This window comes from Embiotoca jacksoni, unplaced genomic scaffold, assembly GCF_022577435.1.
Source record: "Embiotoca jacksoni isolate LCO1_2020_lvr unplaced genomic scaffold, fEmbJac1.0.p SCAF_7, whole genome shotgun sequence".
Taxonomy (NCBI): Eukaryota; Metazoa; Chordata; class Actinopteri; family Embiotocidae; genus Embiotoca; species Embiotoca jacksoni.
Genome location: NW_027185425.1, coordinates 21581127 through 21597409, shown reverse-complemented (window position 1 = coordinate 21597409; position 16283 = coordinate 21581127). Strand labels below are relative to the sequence as shown.

General features: G+C 41.4%; 1 protein-coding gene across 1 annotated transcript in view; it reads left to right on the top strand.

Moving 5' to 3' along the window:
• Nucleotides 1-11448, top strand: part of phf14 (PHD finger protein 14) — a 106937-nt gene extending 95489 nt beyond the window's left edge. The window contains exon 18 of the mRNA XM_069175895.1: nucleotides 10087-11448. Coding sequence (XP_069031996.1) covers nucleotides 10087-10161 — 75 coding nt within the window. The 3' untranslated portion in view covers nucleotides 10162-11448. The remainder of the gene's footprint in view (nucleotides 1-10086) is intronic.
• Nucleotides 11449-16283: the final 4835 nt, after the last annotated feature.

Sequence of the window (16283 nt, the reverse complement as noted above, 5' to 3'; positions counted from 1 at the left end):
GGCTTTTTACCGAGATTCAAAGAAAGATGAAAACAGATGAAGATTGGGTCTACGTCTCTCCCTGCTGCTGCCCTCCTTCCCAGACTGGATGAGGATGAAGATGAGGAGGAGGAGGCTCTGCAGGCAGACAGACAGCAGGATAATACCAGCTCCAGTGAAACTATGTAGCGCTGACAGCCGTCCGCTTCCCCTCCGGCAGAGGCAGGAGTGATAGGTGGCTGAGGGGTTGGAGTGGGGAGGATAAAGAGCACATGAGAAATCCTGTGAAGGCCCTGAGAGGCCGGGAGGACTGGTGTCACCGCCTCCCCAGGGACACACACTAAATCAGTGCAGGAAAAGGCATGGGAGGCACATCTCTGGCTTTATGAGATAGTTAGCATGCGCTGGCCCCTCCTCCCTTCTTGTTTCCCATTTAAGAGCTGACTGGCCCTCCGATAACGGATGGCGCCACAGGTAATTGGAAAATTGGCAGGCTTGTCAGGGAGATTTGGTGGATGGCACAAGTGTATACGATAGTGGAGTTCATGAGGTGTCATCCTACAGCTAGATTTATATCAACTCCATGGACCGGCACCAGAAAGTATCCAGAGTTCAGGAAAAAGTAGCACATTTTTCTCCAGGGGAGACTGCATATCAAGACTGTTCCAGAGACACCGACAAGGTTCCTGTTAGTCGCAGATTATTTATGGGCCGCCCTTTACATTAACCCTGCCCTTAATTTACTGTTTCTACACATGCCTTAACAACTGCTGCAGATAGCTCATAACATCCGCCGCACTGATTTATTTACAGCAGAATCCAGGCAATACACCAGTTCAGCTCGTCTTCATCCCCAGTCTGTCCACCCATGAACTTTCAGTCAGCAAATTGTGTAATTGAAGAAAACTTTGTTGTATATTCAGATTTCCACTATCAGAAATGAATGTTGGACAAATGAAACCTGTGTCAGTTAAAAGGTATTTTGACATTAAGGGAAAGGTAATAATAAGCGTCAGCAGCAGTGAGAGGAGGAATGAGCATCTGTACTCAAGTACTGTGACATCACTGACAACTCCAAATAACACTAGCAGTGTTGAAAAGACTCAAGTAAAGTATTCTACTCAGAGTAGGAGTTACTGTCTAACCGTTGATGTTTGATGCATTATCAATAGCAGACATTTAAAGTGGAAGGGGAGATCCATGGAGCAGATATGTACTTTCAATAAATCACATGATTTAAGATATGAATGGATCTAAAAAAAGGCAAGGGATGAAACAGGAAGTTTACTACAAATGATTGTAAGCCTGCATAGATACTCAGGATAAAGTTATCCCATCTCATGATAAGACCACATTACCCACAAAACCCATCACTCCCTGGTATAATGTAGATTGTTTTCATGATGATGGGAGAGGTTGAAGAGCCTTTGTGTTAGTAAAGCAAGTTATCTCTGGAAAGTCTTTGTGCCGAATTTCCTTCAGCAGAGACTCTATTGAGTTTCAACGGAGAAATGGGAATTTCGTAAAAATGCAAGCGAACAGTTTATTTGAATTTACTAATATGATTGCAAGATCAGGATTTTTCTGGAGGGACTGCTTTATGGCAATTACATTAACATGTCAAAAGATTAGAGCTACATATTAACAGCTGTAAATCCTCTTGTCTCAATTTGTTTTTTGAGATTGGAGGCTGTATTTTTTTTTTTTAAACCGATATTATCATCGTACACGGCAAACAAAGTTTGCACGCCTTCTCTTGTTCTGCTCCAGTGCGTAAACAATTCTTCCAGGTGTGGCCATGGGAACTCGTCTTCCATCTTTCTTTGTCATTTTTACAGCTTGTTGTCCTCTGTTGCCACTTGGTTTCTGTTTCTCCAAAGCGTAAGTTTTAACTCCTGCACTGTTCTGGTCAGTGGTCACCTCTGCAGACCAACCTGTGTAGTTTGCTAACTGATGATTTTGGTAAGCCAGAGAAATGTGTATTACTCCAATCAAGCCTGAAGGGAGACAAAAGCATGAAGTCGTGCTTCAGCATCTGCCGTTGAAGGCATGAGACAGATCATGACAATATTTCGTAGGTGGCAATATGCAGTCTTTGTCATATCATTGATGTGTTCTTCAAAGGAGAGGTTGGGATAAAAAAAGGACACTGAGATTACTAATACGGCGGCTTTGTGAGATGGTGGAACCAGTGTGAACTTTTTCAGTGTGAGATCCCAGAAAATATTTCTTATCTGCTTTGGAATTTGCAATAATTAATATTTGAATCTCAGTTTTTTCAACGTTTAAAAGAAGAAAATTTGCTGACATCCATTGCTTGATTTCTGAAATGTATTCTTCCAGTTTCACTAGCTGATGACTGGTGTCAGGCTTAACAGATGCAAAACTGAGTATCATCTGCATATACAGTGCATCCGGAAAGTATTCACAGCGCTTCACTTTTTACACATTTTGTTATGTTACAGCCTTATTCCAAAATGGATTAAATTCATTTTTCCCCTCAAAATTCTAGTCGTTGTCCTGTTGGAAGATGAACCTTCGCCCCAGTCTGAGGTCCAGAGCGCTCTGGAGCAGGTTTTCATCAAGGATGTCTCTGTACATTGCTGCATTCATCTTTCCCTCCATCCTGACTAGTCTCCCAGTTCCTGCTGCTGAAAAACATCCCCACAGCATGATGCTGCCACCACCATGCTTCACCGTAGAGATGGTATTGGCCAGGTGATGAGCGGTGCCTGGTTTCCTCCAAACATGAGGCTTGGTATTCAGGCCAAAGAGTTCAATCTTTGTTTCATCAGACCAGAGAATTTAGTTTCTCGTGGTCTGACAGTCCTTCAGGTGCCTTTTGGTAAACTCCAGGTGGGCTGTCTTGAGCCTTTTACTGAGGAGTGTCTTCCGTCTGTCCACTCTACCATACAGGCCTGCTTGGTGGAGTGCTGCAGAGATGGTTGTCCTTCTGGAAGGTTCTCCTCTCTTCACAGAGCAACGTTGGAGCTCTGTCAGAGTGACCATCAGGTTCTTGGTCACCTCCCTGACTAAGGCCCTTCTCCCCCGATCGCTCAGTTTGGCCGGGCGGCCAACTCTAGGAAGAGTCCTGGTGGTTCAAACTTCTTCCATTTACAGATGATGGAGGCCACTGTGCTCATTGGGACCTTCAATGCTGCAGAAATGTTTCTGTACCCTTCCCCAGATTTGAGCCTCGATACAATCCTGTCTCGGAGGTCTACAGACAATTCTTTAGACTTTCATGGCTTGGTTTGTGCTCTGACATGTCAACTGTGGGACCTGATATAGACAGATGTGTGTCTTTCCAAATCATGTCCAATCAACTGAATTTACCAGGTGGACTCCAATCAAGTTGTAGAAACATCTCAAGGATGATCAGTGGAAACAGGATGCACCTGAACTCAATTTTGAGTGTAATGGTAAAGGCTGTGAATACTTATGTACATGTGATTTTTTTTTTTGTTTTTGATTTTTAATAGATTTGCAAAAATTTCAAAAAAAAATATTTCACGTTATCATTATGGGGTATTGTGTGTAGAATTTTGAGGGGAAAAAAATGAATTTAATCCATTTTGGAATAAGGCTGTAATATAACAAAATGTGGAAAAAGTGAAGCGCTGTGAATACTTTCCGAATGCACTGTATGTACTGATTATTGTGTCAAGGAGCAACATGTAAATAGCAAAAAGAATGCAGCACAGATCCGTGTGGAACCTTCTAATGGTCTGATGAACAACTGTTGTGTACGACAAACAGATCTATCGGATAAGAATGAGCAGAACCGGTATCAATGAGACTAAACCAGAATCTGAAGCATGTTGTAGGTCATTCCACTTTGTTTTATTAAAGCGGTTTCTCTGGTGCAGAATTTTCTGAAACCAGATTGATGAGGTTCATGCAGTTTGCTGGATGACAATTGATCCGTGAGCTGCTGAACTGGGCCCGATAACCACTGTTTTAAGAGATGTAGGTATGATTCCACTAATAAGGGAGCTGCCTATAATATGTAATAAAGGTGGGCCAATAAGTGGTGAAAGTCCTTCATGAGCTGAAATAGGACTGAGTAAACCAATAGTAGGCTTGGAGGAGTCCATCAAGGGATTTGCAAGCCAAGAACCGATTAGATGTAATTCTTCCATCCTGGGTGGAGAATGAGGAAGTGGGAGATATTGGTTTTCAGATTTTATACATTTTTGTGGTTAAAAACTTCTAAATACTTAGTTACAGTAAGGGAGTTATTACATATATGGGTTGATTTAACCCTGAGTTTGTTAACAGTGTCAAAAATAAATTTTAGGTAATTGTTATGATTTTGTATCAAACTAGAGAAATAAGTTGCTCTAGCTGCAGGAAGAGCACATTTACAGTGGGTACGGAAAGTATTCAGACCCCTTTAAATTTTTCACTCTTTGTTTCATTGCAGCCATTTGCTAAAATCAAAAAAGTTCATTTTATTTCTCATTAATGTACACTCAGCACCCCATCTTGACAGAAAAAAACAGAAATGTAGAAATTTGTGCAAATTTATTAAAAAAGAAAAACTGAAATATCACATGGTCATAAGTATTCAGACCCTTTGCTCAGTATTGAGTAGAAGCACCTTTTTGAGCTAGTACAGCCATGAGTCTTCTTGGGAATGATGCAACAAGCTTTTCACACCTGGATTTGGGGATCCTCTGCCATTCTTCCTTGCAGATCCTCTCCAGTTCCGTCAGGTTGGATGGTGAACGTTGGTGGACAGCCATTTTCAGGTCTCTCCAGAGATGCTCAATTGGGTTTAGGTCAGGGCTCTGGCTGGGCCAGTCAAGAATGGTCACAGAGTTGTTCCGAAGCCACTCCTTTGTTATTTTAGCTGTGTGCTTAGGGTCATTGTCTTGTTGGAAGGTGAACCTTCGGCCCAGTCTGAGGTCCAGAGCACTCTGGAAGAGGTTTTCTTCCAGGATATCTCTGTACTTGGCCGCATTCATCTTTCCTTCAATTGCAACCAGTCGTCCTGTCCCTGCAGCTGAAAAACACCCCCATAGCATGATGCTGCCACCACCATGTTTCACTGTTGGGATTGTATTGGGCAGGTGATGAGCAGTGCCTGGTTTTCTTCACACATACCGCTTAGAATTAATGCCAAAAAGTTCAATCTTGGTCTCATCAGACCAGAGAATCTTATTTCTCATAGTCTGGGAGTCCTTCATGTGTTTTTTGGCAAACTCTATGCGGGCTTTCATATGTCTTGCACTGAGGAGAGGCTTCCGTCGGGCCACTCTGCCATAAAGCCCCAACTGGTGGAGGGCTGCAGTGATAGTTGACTTTGTGGAACTTTCTCCCATCTCCCTACTGCATCTCTGCAGCTCAGCCACAGTGATCTTTGGGTTCTTCTTTACCTCTCTCACCAAGGCTCTTCTCCCACGATTGCTCAGTTTGGCTGGACGGCCAGGTCTAGGAAGAGTTCTGGTCGTCCCAAACTTCTTCCATTTAAGGATTATGGAGGCCACTGTGCTCTTAGGAACCTTGAGTGCTGCAGAAATTATTTTGTAACCTTGGCCAGATCTGTGCCTTGCCACAATTCTGTCTCTGAGCTCGTTGGACAGTTCCTTCGACCTCATGATTCTCATTTGCTCTGACATGCACTGTGAGCTGTAAGGTCTTATATAGACAGGTGTGTGCCTTTCCTAATCAAGTCCAATCAGTTTAATTAAACACAGCTGGACTCCAATGAAGGAGTAGAACCATCTCAAGGAGGATCAGAAGAAATGGACAGCATGTGAGTTAAATATGAGTGTCACAGCAAAGGGTCTGAATACTTATGACCATGTGATATTTCAGTTTTTCTTTTTTAATAAATTTGCACAAATTTCTACATTTCTGTTTTTTTCTGTCAAGATGGGGTGCTGAGTGTACATTAATGAGAAATAAAATGAACTTTTTTGATTTTAGCAAATGGCTGCAATGAAACAAAGAGTGAAAAATTTAAAGGGGTCTGAATACTTTCCGTACCCACTGTATATTCTAACAGACTTTGTGACCACCTCAACCGGCAGGGTTGCGTGGTCACACGCACAAATGGTTGCTCTCCATTGATGCTCAAGTTTTCTGCATTTTTGTTTAAGGAAGTGTCCCTGTTGTACCAGGAGGAAGGTTTCGCTCGAGTTTTCCTCGTGGGCACGGCGGCGAGAGAAATAAATGCATCCAGCCGTAGTTTCAAGTAAAAACAAAACACCTGTAGAAGTGTGAAGTGGAAGAACGTGTTCCTGGCTTCCTTGGTTCAAGAACAGAAAGTCATCATTGTTCTTATTTCTTCTACAGCTATCCAAGCTGCATGGAACTCCTCTGGTTAAACCATCAGTCCAAAATATTAACAACTGCATTTAAAAAAAAAAAAAAATCCAGTTTTTTTAAAAGATAAAGTCAAATGTACTGGCTGGTGTTAGCTTATTATTAAGGAAACGTTAACAATGACTCCAAAGGTGCATTTCTGCATGAAACATCCATGCATTGCTAAGCGTGAATGGAAGCTACAGATCATGCTGCTCAGGGGTTCGGAATAAGAGCACTAATCAAAAGCTAATCTGCAGCATAAACCAATTCACTATTTATTTAGGACTTGATGTGTTGGTTGAATTCAGCAACGATGGTTTTCACTGCTGACCTGCTGGATTCTTTTCCAATGCAGTGGCAGCTGAGCTCATGGTTATTGTAGTATTTAGATGGGTCTACCATGTCAAAAGGATGAAACATTTATGTTTTAACATTTTAGCATACATTCACTTTCAGGGTTTGTTTATTAAGCAGCTACTGAAATTAGTCTCTGCCTGCTTCCATGTCAACAGACCAGTGCCATGGGTCTTGTTCAACTTACTGAGCAGCTATTATAAAGTTATGAAGAAGATCATTTTCAAGTTACAATTACACCCTAAATAATATTTAGACCAAATGATTGGGGAATTGTGTTTTTCAAAGATAAGTCTTTAAAAACTGGTGAGCGGCCATGTGCCCAAGAGTCTCATATTAAATTAGTCTGATGGTGAAATTCCCCATCACAATCTATTGTTAAAAGACTACTCGGAAGATTGTCTTTTCAAAGACTGGTTTATTTAATTAGCGAGTACACAGTTGGAACACACTGAATTCGATATAAAAAAAATTAAAAAAAAAATCTTCCCTGGTGATCGGCCTTGAGGTAAAACAATTGCATACGTCATGGTTTGTTTTTAGAAGAAGTACCAACTTTTGAAGGCTTTAATGTGTCAGATCATGGTGGGGTGAGTCAGAGGAAGTTTATGGTATTCAAAAAATCCTATCTGCCAGTGAGGACACCAAAAATGCACATGGGAGTTGAATCTTCCGTGACTGACGGAGAATGAGCCCCTATTGCTCTCAGTTTGTGGGTCCTGGATTTATGTGTTGTGGGCTGCAGAGTCTCACGTTGAGATTCTGGTGTGTAGATGTGTTCATTAACTTCTGAAGGGGAGATAATTGTGTCTGTCAGAGTTGTTTAATCACCACTGCAGCTATCCCCGCCGTCACTTTCATTTAATTAAATCAGCTGGCTCCTGCTCTTTGTGTGTTGCTTTCTGTTTTGGTTGTGTGTACAACTACAGTGTCACCCGACTACAACCAGCAAACACTGTCACTGTCTCAAGTTGCACACTTGCATACTTACACTTGCTATTTCGAGTGTAATGAAAAAATGCAGTGCACTATGAGTTCTCTGACGGTGTACTCGTACAGGTTTAAAACACTCGACACATTTCACCCTCAACAGCCACTATCATAGCTCCACATTGAGAGGGGAGGCACCACCGACCTACAAAGAGTTGGAATCAAATATCTCACATCTGGACTCATCAGAACAAAGTCCAGATTTCCCTGGTCTAATGTTCATTCCATGGGACTTTTGGTCCAACCAGTAGAGGTTTCTTTGTAGCAGGTCCACCGTGAAGGTCTGATTCACAGTCTCCTCCCAGCAGTTGATGTTGAGAGGTATGTGCTACGTGAACTCCGCTCAGGGGAACTGAGGTTTTGTTAACTGTCGATTAATGTGTCGATTTCTTAGGCTGGTAACTTTAATGAATTTCTCCTCTGCAGCAGAAGGAACTCTTGGTCCTCTGTTAATGGGGCGGTCCTTCTTAGAGAGAATTTCATCCCAGGGTTTGATGCTGATAACAAATGCTTAAAAATGTGGAATCTCCTGGACTGACTGACCTTCTTGACTCAAAGTAATGGAGTCCACAAAATGTTTCCTTAGTGGCGTTTTGACTCTGTCTGGTACATTGAAGAGCTCTGATGTGCTCATGGTCGACTGAATGGAACCGTCAGATATATATTTACTAAAGCAAAGAATACTAAATCACAATTGTGTCCATTTGTGGACTGTTTTGAGAACACCATCCAGGCTTTTATAGTTCACTGCATGTTTTGATGCTTGGCAGTGTAAACGCACACATGCACTTCTATGCGTGATTGTATGGAAGCACTTGATTTGGAACAAAACTTAAACTTGTGGTGATGATTAGCCTCTTCCTTTTTGGTAATTAGACAACCTCTGAGCCGTAAGTCTGAAGAAAATTAAATCAAAATTAGGCATGAATTTGAATTTGTAATGCTCAAGCAAAAGACCAAGACCGCTTTATCTCTTTCATTTCATTTGTGTACTCACATTTCTGCTGTTAGTGATGACAGACACAGGTTCCCTTTCAAAAATGTTGGTTTCTGGCAAATAGTTGAGGTCAATGTCTGGCCCTGATGCCGCAAATTTATAGCAAATTGTAATTATTACGTTTGCTGCAGATTTGCTAGAATGTATGTTTGCACCAGATGTGCTTCAAATTGAAAGTTTAGTAAAGTCATGAACAGCAGCGACTCGGGGCTGGAGAACATCCTGGGTGTACCCTGTTTCTATAGGCTGTGCATTGTAGCTTCTGGCTGGGTGAACAGCTCCTTGTGGTTTCTCTTGGTGCTGATGCTGTTGTCATCAGGGGTGACTTACTTTGTTTCTGATTCTTGGTTTGGTCCGTTACTGGTCCTGCGAGAATCAATTTCCTGGTCGTGTGTTCGGTACTTGTTGAGGTCACTTTCAATCACCGTTGTCTCGCGTCTTCTGTATTGAAAATGAAGCTATAGTGGTGACAGTGGAATTCTCTTGGTATTGGAATGTCTCTAATGCTCATAGACTGTGATGTCACATCAAAGGAGTTCCAAACATGTTTAAAGCTCTTCATCCTGGAGAGACTTCAAATCCTTTAAAACTTTATTTTCTTTGAACTTCAACTTGCTCCGCCTACTTTCAGCTGGAAACTCCATTCAAACTTTAGACAGGCCACAAGACACTCAGCTGTTGCTGTGTTACTCAGTGTTTTGATATCTGTTACAGTTTGTTGCTTTCATTCCAGCATTGACAAAGCAAAGAGCTATTAACATTGAGTCAATATTGTTTAGCACTAAATGTTCAACTTCAACAAGAATGCTGATTCTGATGGTACATCAACATTGAATCAATGCCTCCTTGTTTTTGGTTCTCACACATCACAGGAATAACAAGCTGCTCAGATGTGTGGTTTCACACTGCAGTGAGGAATATTCTTAAACATATTCATTGTTCTTGCCAAACAACTCCTGTGATACTTTCAAGTAAGCAGTTTAAAAAAGGGAAAATACAACAACTATCTTGGAAATACATAAATTATACCATTATTGCCAGAAATGCGATCTATAGTAACATTTATGGTAAATCAGCTGAAATATTTGCCACTTGTTACCAGAAGGTTAGCAGAGGTTTGACTAACTGTAGTAGTAAACCCCAGGTGAACATGTTTAACAGTGGTGGAGAACTTCTTATTATTGCCACAATGTTTCTGGAAGTTTTTCATCAGTGGACAACATTAGCAAAGTTCTGGTAACATTTTTGGGAAAAGTAATTTCTTTGCCGCAAATCAGACACAATTTACCTGCAAATCTGCTGCAAATATTTTGCTTTTGAAAGGTTCTTGGCTTCCAGTTCTAGTTGCTACGCTTTGGTTTTATAATAATTAAATGCCGGTTGAGTTTTTTCTGTTTGTTGCTGATGTGTTTCAGGCTGCCTTGACAGTGTGATGTGTCTTGTCCTTGCAGGAGGAAGAGGAAGGGCAGCTAGAGGAAGATGACTGTGTTAAAGAGGAAACAGCAGAGCAGGATATTCCCAACTGAACCGCAGAGAGAGGACTCCACTCCACCTGCTCCGTGGCTTCACCTTCAGGCTGAGCTTTTTCTGTTCAAACTATAGCACATGTAACTTTTTACTAGCCTCCCAAAGTTTGTAGACAGCCAGCAGTTAGCTTCCACTCAAAATAGTTTAGCAACCAGAGGTGTATTTTAGAAAACTCTATTAAAAAAAAAAAAAAAAAAAAAAGGTCAAACCTTTAGTTTCAAGGGTAGAATTTGTACTTTTTATGGGTGCGGCTGTAGAGACGGACAGGTTTCAGACATATTAATGAAGCAGCACATGAAAGTATCCGACCACCGGAGCGCACACACCGCTGTGCTCCTACAGTGGAGATACAGCATGTCTGACTGTTAAGGCCCAGTATCTGAAGCATTTATGACACTTTCCACACAATCTATTTTCATACACTAATGATGATCAGACAGTGTGGTCACACAGTCTCCTCAGTGTCCTGTTTACAAGATGACGCTTGCTGAGTGTGGCTGAGCTTTTTTTCTCAGAGCTCACAGAACACTACTTCCTTTGCGAGCACGTTCACATCGATCAGACGTGAAGTGACTTCCACTGCTTCAAACGCATCTCGCTTGACATTTGACTGGAGGATTTTATTTTTCTATTTTATGCATATCTTTTTACTCACCCCATTTAAAATATCGACTTATTTTCTCACTTAATCACTTACCACTACGTGAAGTATTGAGTTTTGGTTTTGTGTCGAAAATATTTTTTTGGGACTTGATTTTTAGTGCTACATGCCAATCTATTTTGTCATTGGATTTGTAATAAAAGGTTCCATGTTTAGGAAATGTGTCTACTCTGAGATTGTATTTACATACTTTGTAAAGTAGAATTAGTTTGGGGCTCTTCTACTTCTTCTTTTCTTAGCCAGATGGTTGTTTGACCTGCATGTAGTCTGTGGTTCAGACTAAATGTCTGAGCTCCCTGGGAATCATCACTCACATCTCAGCAAAGTTCAGGAAATGAAAATGTTACATTATTTGGTGCCAAAGAGGCAGAAAACATGCTCATAGTCCAATTATGACAAATCAACTGCTACATGTATGTTTCATTAGAAGAAATGCAAAGTGATGACTGTGTTTGGTTTCTATGACTGTTAACAGAGAACTACTGGCTCATTAGATGACCACCGTCAGGCTGAAGAACTGTCCAACTTTCACAGTAAATTTGTTATCCCTTAAAGTGCCAATAAAACTGAATTGCAAAAATGTTGGTTTCTCGATCACTGATACTAAATGCACATTAAATGTCTAAATCGCTCAGTGTGGTTCTTGGTCTGATTGTATGTAAAGCCAAAATTACATCAAAGACTGCAAGATTGGACCTAGATTGCTGCCATGCATTGTAACAACGCACCGCCGTTACCCATGCCAGTGTTCGAGATGAAGGTGCCAAGGAGAACACAGTTTTGTTGGCTGTTATTGGACTATGGACGCCGGGAGCCATGTGCACGGCCGGGACACAGGGTTGTTCCTTTTGTTCTCCCTGGGAACAAACAAATAGAAAAGTGCAGTGAGTGACTGAACGAACAGACCTGATTGTGATCATGTCTAATTAGTTATGTCACAGAACAATGGAGTATATAGAGTGCCAAGCTAAAGATTCAAGTTGATTTAAATATTGCAACAACTCACCTCGGCCTGTTTCCGCTTCCCAGGGTGTTCGGGCAAAATAGTTCCCCGGGGGCTCGAGCATCCATTTATAGTTTCGGGAAGTACCAACCACAGGAAGCAGGGGGGGGAGTCAAGAGATGTGTTGCTTTGTTTATTTAGATAAATGAAGTATTGATAATATCCTTTATTGATAGGACTGTAAATAGTGGTAAATTATTATGGATATCTTTGAGTAGGGGAAATAATGTAAATATTTATGGTGCATATATTGTCAGACATACCATTTACTTACTTGTAAATGGTATGTCTGAGCTAATTGGAGGGAGCAGGTCTATATAAGGAGCTTAGTTCGTTTGTGTAGGAGTCTGGTAGAGACTGGTGGGAACTGGTAGGTGATAGTGAACCTTTGGTGTGGTGTTAGAATGTAAAAATAAATTAAGCTTCATCTGAAACCCCTCCTGGACTCCTGATCTGCTCGTTTGCCTCCATGGCCTCTTGGGCATGTAAACATGCATGTCAGGGATTTTAATCCTACACATATGACTGTGATTTCGCCCGTACTGTTACCTTCTGCTCTCCAGTGGACTGAGCTGTTATGTATTGATCCAGGGCTGCAGCTCATCACAGCCATCAAATGAACACAGCACCTGACTAAACAGTGCAAGCCAATGTGCCACAGTATGATAGTATCATGAGTACCAATGGTGCCAGTCTGATGCTGTGGGGTGAATTTTTTCCTTCTTTCTTTCTCTTTGTAAAACAGTCACTCAGGTGATCTGCTGTTCCCAAAACACAGTGTACTTTCATCCTGAATAAACGCGGGACTTGATCTTTTAGAAAAAAAACTTTTCTAGCTTTCAGGTCAGCGCCGGCATCCAACAGAATCCTGGATGAGCATATTTTCTCGAGACTGATGTTCAGTTTAATATCCTGCATGTTTGGTTCATATGATCCATCATCACACAGATTTTGTTTGTTAATGCAGCATTTGGTCCAGAGTGAAAACAAAATATGCTTAGTATATTTTTGAAAGCATACTTTACTATGCTATAGTATACTTTTTACTTCTAGTTTTGTTAAAATAAAAGCACTTAAGTAGCATTTAATATATTGAAAGATGCACCTAACGTATGCTTTGATAGATGAAGCATATATTTTTCCTGTATTTTGGGGTTCTTTCACTGACCAAAATAGTACACTCGTGAAAATATACTTACAGCAGACTTTTAAAAGAAATGACACTCTGAAAAGGTTTGCTGAAACGTGCAGGGGCTTTTGTGAGTTCATGATGACTGCTGCAGTTTTATCATATTGGGTAGTAAAGATCAAATGTTCACCACTTCACTTCAGGGGCCAGAAACATGAACTCATGAGTAACTATTAGTTAATGATGATTTTAGATGTTCTCTGTGCTGCACGGTTTGGTTCAGTGGACAGATAATTCATCATGATCATGTTTAATAAATCATAATCATTGACGATGCACTCACCTAAGTTCATGCTTTAATTAATGTGTTATTCACGTATGAGATCATTAATGAAAGACTTTGAACTCGTTACTTCCTGATCATTCATGAAGTATTAGTGAATGCTAGATTCATACATTACGTCATTAAGGCATTCACGATAATTCATCTAGCCTTACTGCAAAGTGTTACCAATGTGGTTGTGAAGCAAGAAGCGATCAAGTTGCACTACGGGAAATGTAGTATCCGCCGTATTTGGAGTTTAGGCCAAATAAACTTTGGCTTCTGCTGGATTAATATGGACCAATCTTTTTACATATCTCTTTTTTTCCCCTCCAGTTTTATGGACCGATAACACCAAATTTCTTGAAGGTGTTCCCCTTTTTAAAAAAAAGAGCTCAATAATATAATAACATTTCACCAAGAATATTTTGGTAAAACAGTACAGTAAAGATGAGAACAGTATGCTGAAAAGAATGAACCCCTCAAACCACAAAACAAAACATTTTACAGAATTGTAAAGGAGGACATATTGGAAAAAAGAAATGGATGAGAAACAGTGCTGTCAGTTACAGTTGTGTGTTGCCATGTAAACAGCTGTTCGGTAAATGATCTAAATGTCTCGAGATGATTCGGTCTGTGTTTCACAGGACCGAAGGGTTTCCCTCTTAATGCTAAAGATGGAACACTTCCTACCTCCCATAACACAGACCACACAGTGCTGCACCCATCCATGCTGAGCAGGAAGGGAGGTGTGTGTGTGTGTGTGTGTGTGTGTGTGTGTGTGTGTGTGTGTGTGTGTGTGTGTGTGTGTGTGTGTGTGTGTGTGTGAGAGAGAGAGAGAGAGAGAGAGAGAGGGGGGGGGTCCTGCACATCTTTACACCCCCTCAAACTGTCCTCCCCTCCAGTGTGCTTCCATCAGCAGTCAGACCTGGGACGTCAATGCTCTCACATTCTGACATTAAGGCATCGAGGGGTGTAATTCCAATTTGTTTCAAAGGAACTATTAATTTGCCCATTTCAAGGCCAGGCAGGAGGGAAGCCCTGTAAGACTGCTGAACCGTGAAAGACATTATCTGGAGGCTCGAGATTTTGGTGAAGAGACATGTGGAATTGATGACGGGAGGTGTCAGCGCCTGCAGACGTTTGAGCCAGGCTCCCTGCGGTTGAGCTCCCAGCATGCCATCTGAGAGCGATGTCATTAGGAGTATGATAACAGCGATGGGCACATTAATGACATAGTGGCCCGCTCTGCCACCCAGTGCCCCGCCAATCTCCCATTTACACCCGCAGCATACTAAACAGCTCCTGATGATGAGAAGAATACGCAGAGCGTGGAGCGGTGCTTAACAGCCAGCTCTCACGGCAACAAAGGAAACGCTGCTCACTTTGTTGTGTCTGCACGTCCTCGTTACATCCTCGCCATCACAGGACACACACTCCTCATGAAGCTGCTGATTCTAGTGCAGCACAAACACATTTGTCTGTTTTAATTGCAACCTTTGAACGGATTCTTTGTCTAAACTGCACGTTTACAAGTCTTTAACACGAAACACTTTCTCACTTGCTCCATTATTTTCAGTCTCCATTGTGCAGTATCTCTATTACATTAACACTTACTGTTACATCACTGTTTCCTTACATCGATGTCCTCGGGACTTAACAGTAGCAGTGTTAGTAGTATTTATAATAGTTTGTTAAATTATTACATTGTTACATGTGTTCCCATGACATTTCAATGCGTGTAATTTCCACGCTTACAAAACGTATAACTTTCCCGCCTGGACAACCCAAAGCATGGCTATCTCACGTTTTGCTGTAGTGGACGGGCGTGTCTATTTCACACTTTGCCGTGATACTGGGTTGAATTTGGTATCTTGGTTACCACAGTGACATCTTTGCATGTGTGTTGTTGTAAACTTAAGTTCAGATGGTTAGTGTATGGATCATTATGATGTCAGTTAAGTTCTGCACACAGAAAGCATGGCAGCTACAGGATCTCTAACAAGTCAAACAACAGGTTTTTCTGCTGAAAATTCTCAAGGTTTCATGGTGGGGGGGTCCTGTGGTTAATGGGGATGAAAGTAATGAATGCAACTGGACCTAATTTTCACAACCTCTAATATTTCCACCTTTAATGTATGATAACGTGTTCTCTGTGGGCAGGGTGCACTTGACAGGCATCTGTACCACCTCATGGTGTATGAACATAGACTACTATGGTGTTGTTATGTCCACTGACTTGTACTTTTTGATCTCTTATCAAAGACACAGATATTAAAATGTACTCATCTTTTGTACCGTTGACTCCACCAGAGGTTTCATGTCCAGTCAAACTATGAAGTTCTCCAACATGCAGAGTGCTCAGGACACGTGAAATATCCCCGACCGCTTTACAATGAATAGGTCACTGAAAACATTTGTCTAAATTGACAATTCCACAAAAACTTAAAGTGTGAAGCTTCCTGGAAACGGTTTTGTTCATTTGACTCTACAAGACAAAAGTGTCTACAGGACACAGACGACAGTGTCAATTCTGCAACTTTATTCTTAAGTAACTGAAGTTTGTCTTGAGTGTTGATAAAAGGTTTTTTGGGCTGATCCTCAGAGGAACACAAAAGTCTTGAGAAAATGGTGCACTTATGTTATGCACTATATTTTTGTGTTTCTCGCAAGCTGATCTCGGGCCTGTCACTCAGCGTCTGACCTGTGGCTTTTCACGTGCGACATTATCTCCTGCTTCAACCAGATTTGACGGCTTAAACCACACACAGAGCTTAAGATTCAACTTTGTTATCCTGTCAGAACATACAGGCATTCATCTTGATCAACGGTCAGGTTCTTGCTAATGACGGATTTGATGCAAGTCCAGGTGGTAAAGGAGAACATCCAGCGACAGAGAAGATATTCCAGTTAACTGGATGGTGAACCAACCTACGAGTCCCTGGGGATGATCATTCAGACTAACAACTATTTGAGAGTGGATTCCCTTCTTCACTTCACGGTGTG